The following is a 15,720-nucleotide window of genomic DNA, read 5'->3' as shown; positions in this document are numbered from 1 at the left end:
CGAGACCCTGGGTCTCGACCCCGCCCTGTGCAACTGGGTACTGGACTTCCTGATGGGCCGCCCCCAGGTGGTGAGGGTAGGTAACAACATCTCCTCCCCGCTGATCCTCAACACTGGGGCCCCACAAGGGTGCGTTCTGAGCCCTCTCCTGTACTCCCTGTTCACCCACGACTGCGTGGCCACGCACACCTCCAACTCAATCATCAAGTTTGCGGACGACACAACAGTGGTAGGCTTGATTACCAACAACGACGAGACGGCCTACAGGGAGGAGGTGAGGGCCCTCGGAGAGTGGTGTCAGGAAAATAACCTCACACTCAACGTCAACAAAACTAAGGAGATGATTGTGGACTTCAGGAAACAGCAGAGGGAACACCCCTATCCACATCGATGGAACAGTAGTGGAGAGAGTAGCAAGTTTTAAGTTCCTCGGCATACACATCACAGACAAACTGAATTGGTCCACTCACACAGACAGCATCGTGAAGAAGGCGCAGCAGCGCCTCTTCAACCTCAGGAGGCTGAAGAAATTCGGCTTGTCACCAAAAGCACTCACAAACTTCTACAGATGCACAATCGAGAGCATCATGGCGGGCTGTATCACCGCCTGGTACGGCAACTGCTCCGCCCTCAACCGTAAGGCTCTCCAGAGGGTAGTGAGGTCTGCACAACGCATCACCGGGGGCAAACTACCTGCCCTCCAGGACACCTACACCACCCGATGTTACAGGAAGGCCATAAAGATCATCAAGGACATCAACCACCCGAGCCACTGCCTGTTCACCCCGCTATCATCCAGAAGGCGAGGTCAGTACAGGTGCATCAAAGCTGGGACCGAGAGACTGAAAAACAGCTTCTATCTCAAGGCCATCAGACTGTTAAACAGCCACCACTAACATTGAGTGGCTGCTGCCAACACACTGACACTGACTCAACTCCAGCCACTTTAATAATGGGAATTGATGGGAAATTATGTAAATATATCACTAGCCACTTTAAACAATGCTACCTTATATAATGTTACTTACCCTACATTATTCATCTCATATGCATACGTATATACTGTACTCTATATCATCGACTGCATCCTTATGTAATACATGTATCACCAGCCACTTTAACTATGCCACTTTGTTTACATACTCATCTCATATGTATATACTGTACTTGATACCATCTACTGTATCTTGCCTATGCTGCTCTGTACCATCACTCATTCATATATCCTTATGTACATATTCTTTATCCCCTTACACTGTGTATAAGACAGTAGTTTAGGAATTGTTAGTTAGATTACTTGTTGGTTATTACTGCATTGTCGGAACTAGAAGCACAAGCATTTCAAAACACTCGCATTAACATCTGCTAACCATGTGTATGTGACAAATACAATTTGATTTGATTTGAACTTGTGTGTACAACCTGTATTGCCTTATAACCTGTCCTGACCCCTGACCCCTGGTGGAAGCTGCTGCTAGTGCTAATCTAGTCCCCTGGATATGAGGGGAGTTTCAGTGAGGTTCCTCATCAGCATCATCAGCCCTCTCATCCTATCTGTTAGCCTGTGTCAGCTCAGGTGAACTCTAATTGGTGTAAAGGATTGGGATTACACATACATCCAGTGTTTACTATTTCACTGGGCTAGAACAAAAGCCTGCATGTGTACTCCAGGACCTGAGTAACCTAACCCCTGGCCTAACCTCACAGTCTTGAGGGAAGGGATTGACTGTAAAAATCCCAAACATAGATTCACTCAACCCAGCTGTGACAACTCAAAATCTTTGCAGGAATACCTTCAGGAGAATGAGTTCATGTTTAAAGACATGCAAATCCCCATTCCCAGTATTTGTGGAATACTGACATACTGTATTACTATGAATACATCCATGAATGCTCTATAAATATGGCATGTTTATTATGTGTTATGTATTCTTTAAAAACATATAGATAATGTACAATCGTTACCCATATTTTGTCTACCATTTGAAAAGTTATTTTTAATGTGCTGTTAATTAAAGCAGTTTGGAATTAGTGTTAGACTTTTCTTATCTCTTGTGGCCAGACTATTTAGCATCTAACAATTATGCAAGGTTTTGTTGTGGGTTTCTGAGATTATAGACAATTGAGGCCTCAAATAGCAGTACCACATGCTACCACATGGTGGTAGTAAAAATGTGTTCTATGGTTCTTGCAGTTTATTTCCTATGGCTGAAATAGTGAGACCTTTAACCATTTGATTATAGTTTTTCCTTGCAACACTCTCACTTTGACTTGTCTAACGGAACATGTTTCACCATGTTGCACAAGACATCACAGCTTATATGACCAACTAAAGCATCAAACACAGACACAGTTTCATGCTGACTACACCCATGATGATTTTGTCCATCCACACCAGACGAGATCAGAGGACGCAGGTTGAAATATCAAAACCAACTCTGAACCAACTATATTAATTTGGGGACAGGTCAAAAAGCATTAAACATTCATGGCAATTTGGCTAGCTATCTTGCTGTTGCTGGCTAATTTGTCCTGGGATATAAACATTCAATTGTTATTTTACCTGAAATGCACAAGATCCTCTACTCTTACAATTAATCCACAGATAAAAGGGTAAACTGAGTTAGTTTCTAGTAATCTCTCCTCCTTCAGGCTTCTTCTTTGGCGGGTGCTAACCAACTTTGAGGTGCATTACCACTACCAACTGGACTGGAGTGTGGACCTCAGTTAATCTTGCAATCACCTACATGGGTATATGCTCCTAAAAACCAATGAGGAGATGGGAGAGATTGGATTTGCAGCTTGTCAAGCGTCACAAATATTGCCACGTTCTATTTTAGCGCCTGGCTACGCAGACGCTCGGTCAGCATGTAAGAAATTAGGCCTCAGAAAACCTACAGTAGAGTAAAGCATCCTGGTCTCATAGACTAGACATAACATAGTAAATCTAAATCCGACACAATCAAATTAGTATATGTTACGTTTGGTTTGGTAACATAAGATAGATTGTTAAAGTAAAACAAAAGTAGGGTGGTTGTTTGGGGTGGATGCGTGGGTGTATAACGCGAACATTTAGCAACCCAAGGCTGCTAGTTTGAATCTAATCATGGACAACTTTAGCATTTTAGCTACTTTTCAAATACTTACTACTTTTTAGCGACTTTGCAACTACTTAGCATGTTAGCTAACCCTTCCCCTAGCACTAACCTCAACCCTTCAACCTAACTCCTAATCTTAACCCTAAACTTAACCCTAACCCTAGACTAGCTAAAAATTAGCCAAGTAGTTAACGCTAGCCACCTTGCTGGAATTCATAACATATCATACTTTAAAAAAATTCGTAACATGTAGTACATTTTGCAAATTTGTAACATATAAGAATTGTAATTCATAACATATCATCCACAAATAAATTATATATATATTTTTTTTACCCCTTTTTCTCCCCAATTTTGTGGTATCCAATTGTTTTAGTAGCTACTATCTTGTCTCATCGCTACAACTCCCATACGGGCTCGGGTGAGACGAAGGTTGAAAGTCATGAGTCCTCCGATACACAACCCAACCAAGCCGCACTGCTTCTTAATACAGCGCGCATCCAACCCGCACCAATGTGTCGGAGGAAATACCGTGCACCTGGCAACCTTGGTTAGCACGCACTGCGCCCGGCCCCCCACAGGAGTCGCTGGTGCGCAATGAGACAAGGATTTCCCTACCGGCCAAACCCTCCCTAACCTGGACGACGCTAGGCCCACGGACCTCCCGGTCGCGGCCGGTTACGACAGAGCCTGGGCGCGAACCCAGAGTCTCTGGTGGCGCAGCTGGCGCTGCAGTACAGCGCCCTGAACCACTGCACCAACAGGGAGGCCCCTATCCACACATTAATACATACAATAAGAAACTTAACATATCATACTAAATGGAGTGTCTCGAATTTACATACATAATAATATAAAATGCTCTGAGACCAGGTTGAGTAAAGAGAGGAAGAGGTTAAGAAGGGTTGTTCAAAACATCACATCTTCCTTCCATCAAAAATTTAATCGACTTACATCAAACTCCTCCCAGAATCCTGCTTTGCTCTTCTTGTCTCCCTCGTTCTCTCTCTCGGCCATCTGGTCCAGCAGCCTCACTCTGCTGTCAATGTCTGCTGCATTCACTCTGGTGGAGAAGTAGGGCTGAAGGAGAGAAGGATGGAGTGGACAAGAAAGAGAAGGAGAGGAGAATAAGTCAAGATTTGTTCGGATATGGCTCTAACTTGTCATTCAGGTGAACCCATTATAAGATACAGTATCGGCGACCTGTGTAAGGTTGTAACTTTACTGCAACACTCACGGTGACTCTTGTAACCTGTATGGGGTTACAACTGTAAGTCCTGTATGTATTTACCTGTTTGAGGTGCACCCAGGTTCCAGACATCTCCTCGATGCCTTTGCGTTTGTAGTGCTCCATCAGGTCAGCCAGGGTGTCAAACATCTCTGTGCCTCCCACCGTGTACCGGTCATTCTATTTATATAAATATATGACGACATGAGTCCCATTATACCTGGCGAAAACCAAACACTGCATTCTACAGTAAGAACCTTATACCAACGGACAAGCATGATGGTGGTAGTGTGATGGTTTGGGGATGCTTTGCTGCCTCAAGCCTGGACGACTTGCCTTAGTAGAAGGAACCATGAATTCTGCTCTGTATCAGAGAATTCTACTGGAGAATGTCAGGCCATCCGTCTGTGAGCTGAAGCACAGCTGGGTCATGCAGCAAGACAATGATCCAATACAAACAATCAAGTCATGAAAATGACTAAAAATCAACAAATTTGAAGTTTTGGAATGTTTGAGTCAAAGTCCAGACTAATTCTCAATTTGGATGTTGTGGCAGGACATGAAACGAGCAGTTTATCCTTGAAAACACACAAATGTTGTTGAGTTGAAGTAGTTCTGCATGCAAGAGTGGGCAAAATTCCTCCACAGCGATGTGAGAGACTGATCAACAACTACAGGTAGCATTTGGTTGCAGTCATTGCAGCTAAAGGTGGCATAACCAGTTATTGAGTGTTAGGGTGTTGCATAACTATGTCAATTAAATAAATAAAATAAGCATCAATTTGTTTTCTAATTTGTAAACTCAGGTTTTCTTAATCTAATATTAGGTCTTGGTTGAAGATCTGATAGCATTCAATATCAAAAATATGTAAAAATAGAGAAAATCAGAAAGGGGGAGAGCGAGGTGAACATATCTGCCCATCTGTGACATAGTATGCAATTTTCAGGGACCACTTTTGGCTCGTGGGCGCTACTTTCAGAACCACTGGTTCAAAAGTAAACAAAATCAAATCAAAGTTTATTTGTCTTTTGCGCCGAATACAACAAGTGTAGACCTTACAGTGAAATGCTTACTTACAGGCTCTAACCAATGGTGCGGAGAAAAAAGGTGTGTGTGTGTGTGTGTGTCGGTAAGTAAAGAAATGAAACAACAGTAAAAAGACATTTGAAAAAAAGAGTAGTAAGACTATATACAGACACCTGTTAGTCAGGCTTATTGAGGTAGTATGTACATGTAGGTATTGTTAAAGTGACTATGCATATAAGATGAACAGAGAGTAGCAAAAGCATAAAAAGAGGGGTTGGCAGGTGGTGGGACACAATGCAGATAGTCCGGTTAGCCAATGTGCGGGAGCACTGGTTGGTCGGGCCATTTAGGTAGTATGTGCATGAATGTATAGTTCAAGTGACTATGCATATTAGATAAACAGAGAGTAGCAGCAACACCTGTTTAGGGGTCTTATGGCTTGGGGGTAAAAACTGTTGAGAAGCCTTTTTGTCCTAGACTTGGCACTCCGGTACCGCTTGCCATACGGTATTAGAGAGAACAGACCATGACTGGGGTGGCTGGGGTCTTTGACAATTTTTAGGGCCTTCCTTTGACACCGCCTGGTGTAGAGGTCCTGGATGGCAGGCAGCTTTGCCCCAGTGATGTACCGGGCCGTACGCACTACCCTCTGAAGTGCCTTGCGGTCGAAGGCAGAGCCACAATCATCTCCTTAGTCTTGTTACGTTGAGGGATAGGTTGTTATTCTGGCACCACCCAGCCAGGTCTCTGACCTCCTCCATATAGGCTGTCTCGTCATTGTCTGTGATCAGGCCTACCACTGTTGTTGTCGTCAGCAAACTTAATGATGGTGTTGGAGTCGTGCCTGGCCATGCAGTCGTGGGTGAACAGGGAGTACAGGAGGAGACTGAGCACGCACCCCTGGGGAGCTCCAGTGTTGAGGATCAGCGTGGCAGATGTGTTGCTACCTACCCTCACCACCTGGGGTCAGCCTGTCAGGAAGTCCAGGATCCAGTTGCAGAGGGAGGTGTTTAGTCCCAGGTGGAAAAAGGCAGTGTGGAGTACAATAGAGATTGCATCATCTGTGGATCTGTTTGGGCGGTATGCAAATTGGAGTGGGTCTAGGATTTCTGGGATAATGGTGTTGATGTGAGCCATTACCAGCCTTTCAAAGCACTTCATGGCTACGGACGTGAGTGCTACGGGTCTGTAGTCATTTAGGCAGGTTGCATTTGTGTTCTTGGGCACAGGGACTATGGTGGTCTGCTTGAAGCATGTTGGTATTACAGACTCAGGGACATGTTGAAAATGTCAGTGAAGACACCTGCCAGTTGGTCAGCACATGCCCGGAGCACACGTCCTGGTAATCCGTCTGGCCCCGCAGCCTTGTGTATGTTGACCTGTTTAAAGGTCTTACTCACATCGGCTACGGAGAGCGTGATCACACAGTCGTCAGGAACAGCTGATGCTCTCATGCATGCCTCAGTGTTGCTTGCCTCAAAGCAAGCCTAGAAATGATTTAGCTCGTCTGGTAGGCTTGTGTCACTGGGCAGCTTGCGGCTGCGCTTCCCTTTGTAGTCTGTAATAGTTTGCAACATCCGACGAGCGTCAGAGCCGGTGTAGTACCAGAAAATATCTTTAATGTACTTCCGGTTAGCTATTAATAAATGCACCTGATGCTTGCTCCTGGTAGGGCCTGTGCCAGGACTCAATGACCTGTGTGATAATCTTCTGACCCTGAAACCTTTAGACTCCAGCCCTACAATGCCTCTCATTCAAATCCACCTCATGTCTGCACTGTATTACCACAGCTAAAAATAACCTAACCATGATGGTGCTGCTAATAATGTTGAATCTACGAAAAGTAGGTTTGGGGATGAATGCAGTTAGTTACAGTCTAGCTCTGCACTCGGAAATAACTATGCTATTTTTTATTTCTATTGGTAGTTACTGTACACACATGAATATAAAGTACTTAATTGTGACCAATTCCCATGTATTTTATTGGAATCGTATACACATTTTCACACGTCACATAAGGGTCCAAATTAAATACATAATTAACTAATTAAAACATAACCGCTTGGCATACTTTTGTAACCAAGACAGTGATATCTATCAAACTCAAACCTATATTTTCATATTGACTGGACTTTGCATAACTGTTTCTGTGCTGAGACAGTAGTGGTGGTGTGTTTGATGTTTGTCAGGTTTTCTCCTAGATGTTGGAAGCAGGAAGGTCATTCGTTGCATAAGACTGAACATTTTGGGGAAACTGAAAATTGGTCTGGTTTCATAACAAGATGTACTCAGATATGGGAAATATTAAAGCAAAGATTGCAATGTGAATTGCAATAGTGAGTGAATGTGTGTTAGAGAGAGAAAAACACACGAACACTCACATGCTCGCACACACTCATGCTTGCACACACTCATGCACGCACACACTCATGCACACACACACACACGCACACACACACACACACACACACACACACACACACACACACACACACACATACATACATACATACATACATACATACATACATACACACACCTGGCACATGATCTTTATGTGTGAGACCCTCCTCCCTCCACTGGATGCCTTGCTCTTCTCCTCAGTCAGAACAGACAGAACAAAGTCTCCAGGTTTGGACAGAGACTCCCGCACCAGGAAGGTGCCCGGCTCGTCCCGTTCCCATAGCAACTTCTCTGCGTTGGGGCCTGACAGGTGTCCGTGATACCACCTGTATGGTGTATGACAGAGAAGGGGTCAATGAAGCTCTAATGGAAACATCACTATGCCCTACATGGAGGAGAATGGAAGAAGACTTGGTAGAGGACTTTAATAAATGTTTGAGGATATTTTGGTAACTAATGTGTATTTACGGCCTGTACAGATGCACTTTATATGGGTTTATGCAAGGTATTTCTGTCCTGAGAGTATAGTGTGTGTGAGTGTGTGTTTGCGTGCATGCGTCTGTGTGTCTGGGAGAGTTTACACTCGTTAGTATGGGGATCGTCTCTGAGTGCTGCCTGCTGTTTAAATTTAGGGGCAGTTCTCGATTTCTACATCTGAACTTCCCGCTTTGCGGTCGGAAAATTCTGATGACAAGATTTTGTGGCTCAAGACAGCATGATATTTATAGCCTGAGCCCCACACAAACTACCCCCCTTTTCTTCCTCACCCCATATAACCCCCCCATAGAGCCCCCCCAAATATTTGGCCCCATATTCCTAGCCCGCAATGACTACATCAAGCTTGATGACTCTACTGACTTGTTGGATGCATGTTCAGTTTGTTTTGGCTGTGTTTCAGATTATTTTGTGCCCAATGAAAATGAATGGTGAATAATGTATGTTTCTAAACACTTCTAAATTAATTTGGATGCTACCATGATTACGGATAATCATGAATGGATTGTGAATAATGATGAGTGAGACAGTTACAGAGGCATAGACATCATAGAATGACACCTCTGCATTAAAATTAGACTATAAAGCATACCATCACAGCAGTACCTGTGATATGGGTATCGAGAAAGAGATCAGAAAGACTAAAATAGAGGTTAGGAGAGACGAAGGTATTGAGGGTCTGGTCACTGTTTTCAAATGTGTCAAAATCTAAAGTTTCCAACCGCAGCAAGAAAGGGAAGTCAAACCGTCAGAGAGAGAAAATAGAGTGGAGAAAGGAGGGGCAGTGAGGGTAGAACATGAGGGATTTACACACACACACACACACACACACACACACACACACACGCCTCAAAGTAATGGCCATAGAATTACCTTTCCTTCTGAAAGCTTTATGATCCACAACATAAAGCATTTAAATAAAGAAAGTATTAATTACAAAATGGCTGGATGTCTCAGGAGTATTTTATATGATCTGCTTCCGTTTGATAAACATGCAACGAAATTCATCAGAACAGTGAAAGCAGAGTTAAGGGTTAGAGATTTGAGGCAAGAGTACACGGACTTGACTGACTGACTCTGGTGGAATTAAGGGTTAGGGGTAAAGGGTAAAGGTTAAAGTGCACTGACCTCTCGGTGGTGGGGTCAGAGCAGTTGAAGGGGTATTTGAGCTCGATGATGGTGCCGTCTTTGTCCTGCAGGATCCCATTCTCTGCAGTGTAGTACTCCACCAGCTCGGACAGCGTGGCAAACTTCTCCCCTCCATACAGGTCGTAGAAGTCCCCTGTGTTTTGGATACGGATGTGGGTCACCAGCTCACCCACCCTGGGGTCAAAGATCAGGGGAAAGGGGACATTCATGGGCCAGTCAGTGACAGTAGACAATTCCACCTAAACTAGTTTTAGTGTATCTGTACCTGACAGAGGGCAAGAAAAGGAGAGAGGATATACTATAAATCAAATTTTCAAATGAAATGTTTTTGGTCACATACACATCTAGCAGATGTTATTGCAGGTGTAGTGAAATGCTGTAGGTTAACATACAGAGCCTTCAGAAAGTATTCACACCCCTTGACTTTTTCCACAATTTGTTGTTAGATCCTGAATTTCAAATTGATGAAATGTAGATTTTGTTAGTCACTGGAATACACACAGTACCCCATAATGTCAAAGTGGAATTATGTTTTTCAAATGTTTGACAAATTAATTACAAATAAATAGCTGAAATGTCTTGAGTCAATAAGTATTCAACCCCTTTGTTATGGCAAGCCTTAATAAGTTCAGGAGTAAAATGTGCTTACCAATTCACATAATAAGTTGCATGGACTTTATCTGTAAGGTCCCTCAGTCGAGCAGTGAATTTAAAACACAGATTCAACCACAAAGACCAGGGAGGTTTTCCAATGGCTCACAAAGAAGGGCACGTATTGGTAGATGGGTAAAATAAAAAAGCAGACATTGAGTATCCCTTTGAGCATTGTGAAGTTATTAATTTCACTTTGGACGGTGTATCAATACACCCAGTCACAACAAAGATACATGTCCTTCCTAACTCAGTTGCCAGAGAGGAAGGAAACTGCTCAAGGATTTCACCATGAGGCCAATGGTGACTTTAAAACAGTTACAGAGTTTAATGGTTGTGATAGGAGAAAACGGAGGATGGATCAACAACATTGTAGTTACTCCACAATACTAAACTAATTGACAGAGTGAAAACAAGGAAGCCTGTACAGAAAAAAAATATTTGCAACAAGGCACTAAATAAAGTAATACTGCAAAAAAGTGTGGCTAAGCAATTGACGTTTTGTGATGAAAATGTAGTGTTATGTTTGGGGCAAATCCAATGCAATACATTACTGAGTACCACTTTCCATATTTTCAAGCATAGTGGGGGCTGCATCATGTTATGGGTATGCTTGTAATCGTTAAGGACTGGGGAGTTTTTCAGGCAAAAAGCACAGGCAAAATCCTAGAGGAATGCCTGGTTGTGTCTGCTTTCTACCAGACACTGGGAGATTAATTTAGCTTTCAAAAACCTAAAATACGAGACCAAATCTACACTAAAGTTGCTTACCAAAAAGACAATGAGTGTTCCTGAGTGACCTAGTTACAGTTTTGACTTAATTCTGCTTGATAATCTATGGCAAGACCTAAAAATGGTTGTCTGGCAATGATCAACAACCAATATGACAGAGCTTGAAGAATTTTGCACAAAAATGTTGCACAATCCAGGTGTGGAAAGCTCTTAGAGACTGACCCAGAAAGACTCGCAGCTGTAATTATGAATTTGACTCAGTGGGTTGAATACTTAACATTAATAATATTTTTACAAAAAATGTCTTCCACTTTGATATTCCAGATTATTTTGTGTAGATCGTTGACAAAAAATTACAATTAAACACATTTTAATCCCACTTTGTAACACAACAAAATGTGGAAAAAGTCAAGGGATTTGAATACTTTCCAAAGGCACTGCAGGTTGAGCGAAGGAGAGAAGGAGAGACAAAGAAGGAGAGAAAGAGATGGAGTATCTCCATCTGATGGAGAGAGAGGAGGAGAAAGAGATGGAGGATGTCCTAGCTGATGGAGAGAGAGAGAGAATGACAAAGAAAGAGATGGGGTGTATTCCTACCTGACAGAGAGAGAGAAGTCTCCCTGGTTCTTCCTGCTGGGTCGGGCCAGGAAGCTGCCATGGACGCCCCGGCTCTTCAAAACAGACTCCGCATCCAAGCCAGAGATATCCCTGTGGAACCAGCTGGATACACAGAGAGAGACACATTACACACATATACATACAGTATATACAAACCACACACAGATCGGGCCACGCACATAAGCACATGCACACACAAATGGTTATCCTCTGGCCCTGCCGCACCTGTCCACTGAGCCACATCATCTCTTTGATACTCCGTTTCTTCCCTCGGGGGGAAATTATATGAGACGTGGTAATAAAGATGAGTTAAATCACAATGTGTCTGTTAAATCCCATTTCAAAACCCTGCATTCCATTACCAGCTCATAGATTAACACAGTACTCGGTACCATTATCAGCTCATAGATTAACACAGTACTAGGTACCATTATCAGCTCATAGATTAACACAGTACTAGGTACCATTACCAGCTCATAGATTAACACAGTACTAGGTACCATTACCAGCTCATAGATTAACACAGTACTAGGAAACATTACCAGCTCATAGATTAACACAGTACTAGGAAACATTACCAGCTCATAGATTAACACAGTACTAGGAAACATTACCAGCTCATAGATTAACACAGTACTAGGTACCATTACCAGCTCATAGATTAACACAGTACTAGGAAACATTACCAGCTCATAGATTAACACAGTACTAGGAAACATTACCAGCTCATAGATTAACACAGTACTAGGAAACATTACCAGCTCATAGATTAACACAGTACTAGGAAACATTACCAGCTCATAGATTAACACAGTACTAGGAAACATTACCAGCTCATAGATTAACACAGTACTAGGAAACATTACCAGCTCATAGATTAACACAGTACTAGGAAACATTACCAGCTCATAGATTAACACAGTACTAGGAAACATTACCAGCTCATAGATTAACACAGTACTAGGAAACATTACCAGCTCATAGATTAACACAGTACTAGGAAACATTACCAGCTCATAGATTAACACAGTACTAGGAAACATTACCAGCTCATAGATTAACACAGTACTAGGAAACATTACCAGCTCATAGATTAACACAGTACTAGGAAACATTACCAGCTCATAGATTAACACAGTACTAGGAAACATTACCAGCTCATAGATTAACACAGTACTAGGAAACATTACCAGCTCATAGATTAACACAGTACTAGGAAACATTACCAGCTCATAGATTAACACAGTACTAGGAAACATTACCAGCTCATAGATTAACACAGTACTAGGAAACATTACCAGCTCATAGATTAACACAGTACTAGGAAACATTACCAGCTCATAGATTAACACAGTACTAGGAAACATTACCAGCTCATAGATTAACACAGTACTAGGAAACATTACCAGCTCATAGATTAACACAGTACTAGGAAACATTACCAGCTCATAGATTAACACAGTACTAGGAAACATTACCAGCTCATAGATTAACACAGTACTAGGAAACATTACCAGCTCATAGATTAACACAGTACTAGGAAACATTACCAGCTCATAGATTAACACAGTACTAGGAAACATTACCAGCTCATAGATTAACACAGTACTAGGAAACATTACCAGCTCATAGATTAACACAGTACTAGGTACCATTACCAGCTCATAGATTAACACAGTACTAGGAAACATTACCAGCTCATAGATTAACACAGTACTAGGAAACATTACCAGCTCATAGATTAACACAGTACTAGGAAACATTACCAGCTCATAGATTAACACAGTACTAGGAAACATTACCAGCTCATAGATTAACACAGTACTAGGAAACATTACCAGCTCATAGATTAACACAGTACTAGGAAACATTACCAGCTCATAGATTAACACAGTACTAGGTACCATTACCAGCTCATAGATTAACACAGTACTAGGAAACATTACCAGCTCATAGATTAACACAGTACTAGGAAACATTACCAGCTCATAGATTAACACAGTACTAGGAAACATTACCAGCTCATAGATTAACACAGTACTAGGAAACATTACCAGCTCATAGATTAACACAGTACTAGGAAACATTACCAGCTCATAGATTAACACAGTACTAGGAAACATTACCAGCTCATAGATTAACACAGTACTAGGAAACATTACCAGCTCATAGATTAACACAGTACTAGGAAACATTATCAGCTCATAGATTAACACAGTACTAGGAAACATTACCAGCTCATAGATTAACACAGTACTAGGAAACATTACCAGCTCATAGATTAACACAGTACTAGGAAACATTACCAGCTCATAGATTAACACAGTACTAAGAAACATTACCAGCTCATAGATTAACACAGTACTAGGAAACATTACCAGCTCATTGATTAACACAGTACTAGGAAACATTACCAGCTCATAGATTAACACAGTACTAGGTACCTTTACCAGCTCATAGATTAACACAGTACTAGGTACAATTACCAGCTCATAGATTAACACAGTACTAGGTACCATTACCAGCTCATAGATTAACACAGTACTAGGTACCATTACCAGCTCATAGATTAACACAGTACTCGTTACCATTACCAGCTCATAGATTAACACAGTACTAGGAAACATTACCAGCTCATAGATTAACACAGTACTAGGTACCTTTACCAGCTCATAGATTAACACAGTACTAGGTACCATTACCAGCTCATAGATTAACACAGCACTAGGTACCATTACCAGCTCATAGATTAACACAGTACTAGGTACCATTACCAGCTCATAGATTAACACAGTACTAGGAAACATTACCAGCTCATAGATTAACACAGTACTAGGAAACATTACCAGCTCATAGATTAACACAGTACTAGGAAACATTACCAGCTCATAGATTAACACAGTACTAGGTACCTTTACCAGCTCATAGATTAACACAGTACTAGGTACCATTACCAGCTCATAGATTAACACAGTACTAGGTACCATTACCAGCTCATAGATTAACACAGTACTAGGAAACATTACCAGCTCATAGATTAACACAGTACTAGGAAACATTACCAGCTCATAGATTAACACAGTACTAGGTACCATTACCAGCTCATAGATTAACACAGTACTAGGTACCATTACCAGCTCATAGATTAACACAGTACTAGGTACCATTACCAGCTCATAGATTAACACAGTACTCGGTACCATTACCAGCTCATAGATTAACACAGTACTAGGAAACATTACCAGCTCATAGATTAACACAGTACTAGGAAACATTACCAGCTCATAGATTAACACAGTACTCGGTACCATTACCAGCTCATAGATTAACACAGTACTAGGAAACATTACCAGCTCATAGATTAACACAGTACTAGGAAACATTACCAGCTCATAGATTAACACAGTACTAGGTACCATTACCAGCTCATAGATTAACACAGTACTAGGAAACATTACCAGCTCATAGATTAACACAGTACTAGGAAACATTACCAGCTCATAGATTAACACAGTACTAGGTACCATTACCAGCTCATAGATTAACACAGTACTAGGTACCATTACCAGCTCATAGATTAACACAGTAGTAGGTACCATTACCAGCTCATAGATTAACACAGTACTAGGTACCATTACCAGCTCATAGATTAACACAGTACTAGGTACCATTACCAGCTCATAGATTAACACAGTACTAGGTACCATTACCAGCTCATAGATTAACACAGTACTAGGAAACATTACCAGCTCATAGATTAACACAGTACTAGGAAACATTACCAGCTCATAGATTAACACAGTACTAGGAAACATTACCAGCTCATAGATTAACACAGTACTAGGTACCTTTACCAGCTCATAGATTAACACAGTACTAGGTACCATTACCAGCTCATAGATTAACACAGTACTAGGTACCATTACCAGCTCATAGATTAACACAGTACTAGGAAACATTACCAGCTCATAGATTAACACAGTACTAGGAAACATTACCAGCTCATAGATTAACACAGTACTAGGTACCATTACCAGCTCATAGATTAACACAGTACTAGGTACCATTACCAGCTCATAGATTAACACAGTACTAGGTACCATTACCAGCTCATAGATTAACACAGTACTAGGTACCATTACCAGCTCATAGATTAACACAGTACTAGGAAACATTACCAGCTCATAGATTAACACAGTACTAGGAAACATTACCAGCTCATAGATTAACACAGTACTAGGTACCATTACCAGCTCATAGATTAACACAGTACTAGGTACCATTACCAGCTCATAGATTAACACAGTAGTAGGTACCAT

The 15,720-nt window shown here is 41.7% G+C and overlaps 1 protein-coding gene across 8 annotated transcripts in view; it reads right to left on the bottom strand.

Moving 5' to 3' along the window:
• Positions 1-15,720, bottom strand: part of LOC135520577 (tyrosine-protein phosphatase non-receptor type 6-like) — a 50,916-nt gene that overhangs the window by 19,009 nt on the left and 16,187 nt on the right. For all 8 annotated transcript variants that reach the window (XM_064946230.1, XM_064946234.1, XM_064946232.1 and 5 more), the window contains 5 exons: positions 11,381-11,503; positions 9,380-9,574; positions 7,893-8,082; positions 4,390-4,506; positions 4,053-4,178 (listed from right to left, as the gene is read on the bottom strand). In XM_064946230.1, the coding sequence (XP_064802302.1) occupies positions 4,053-4,178; positions 4,390-4,506; positions 7,893-8,082; positions 9,380-9,574; positions 11,381-11,503 (751 nt within the window). The remainder of the gene's footprint in view (positions 1-4,052; positions 4,179-4,389; positions 4,507-7,892; positions 8,083-9,379; positions 9,575-11,380; positions 11,504-15,720) is intronic.

The sequence above is a fragment of the Oncorhynchus masou genome, chromosome 29, assembly GCF_036934945.1.
Source record: "Oncorhynchus masou masou isolate Uvic2021 chromosome 29, UVic_Omas_1.1, whole genome shotgun sequence".
Taxonomy (NCBI): domain Eukaryota; kingdom Metazoa; phylum Chordata; class Actinopteri; order Salmoniformes; family Salmonidae; genus Oncorhynchus; species Oncorhynchus masou.
Note: the sequence above shows the minus strand (reverse complement) of the source record. Positions and strands in the feature narration are given on the sequence as shown.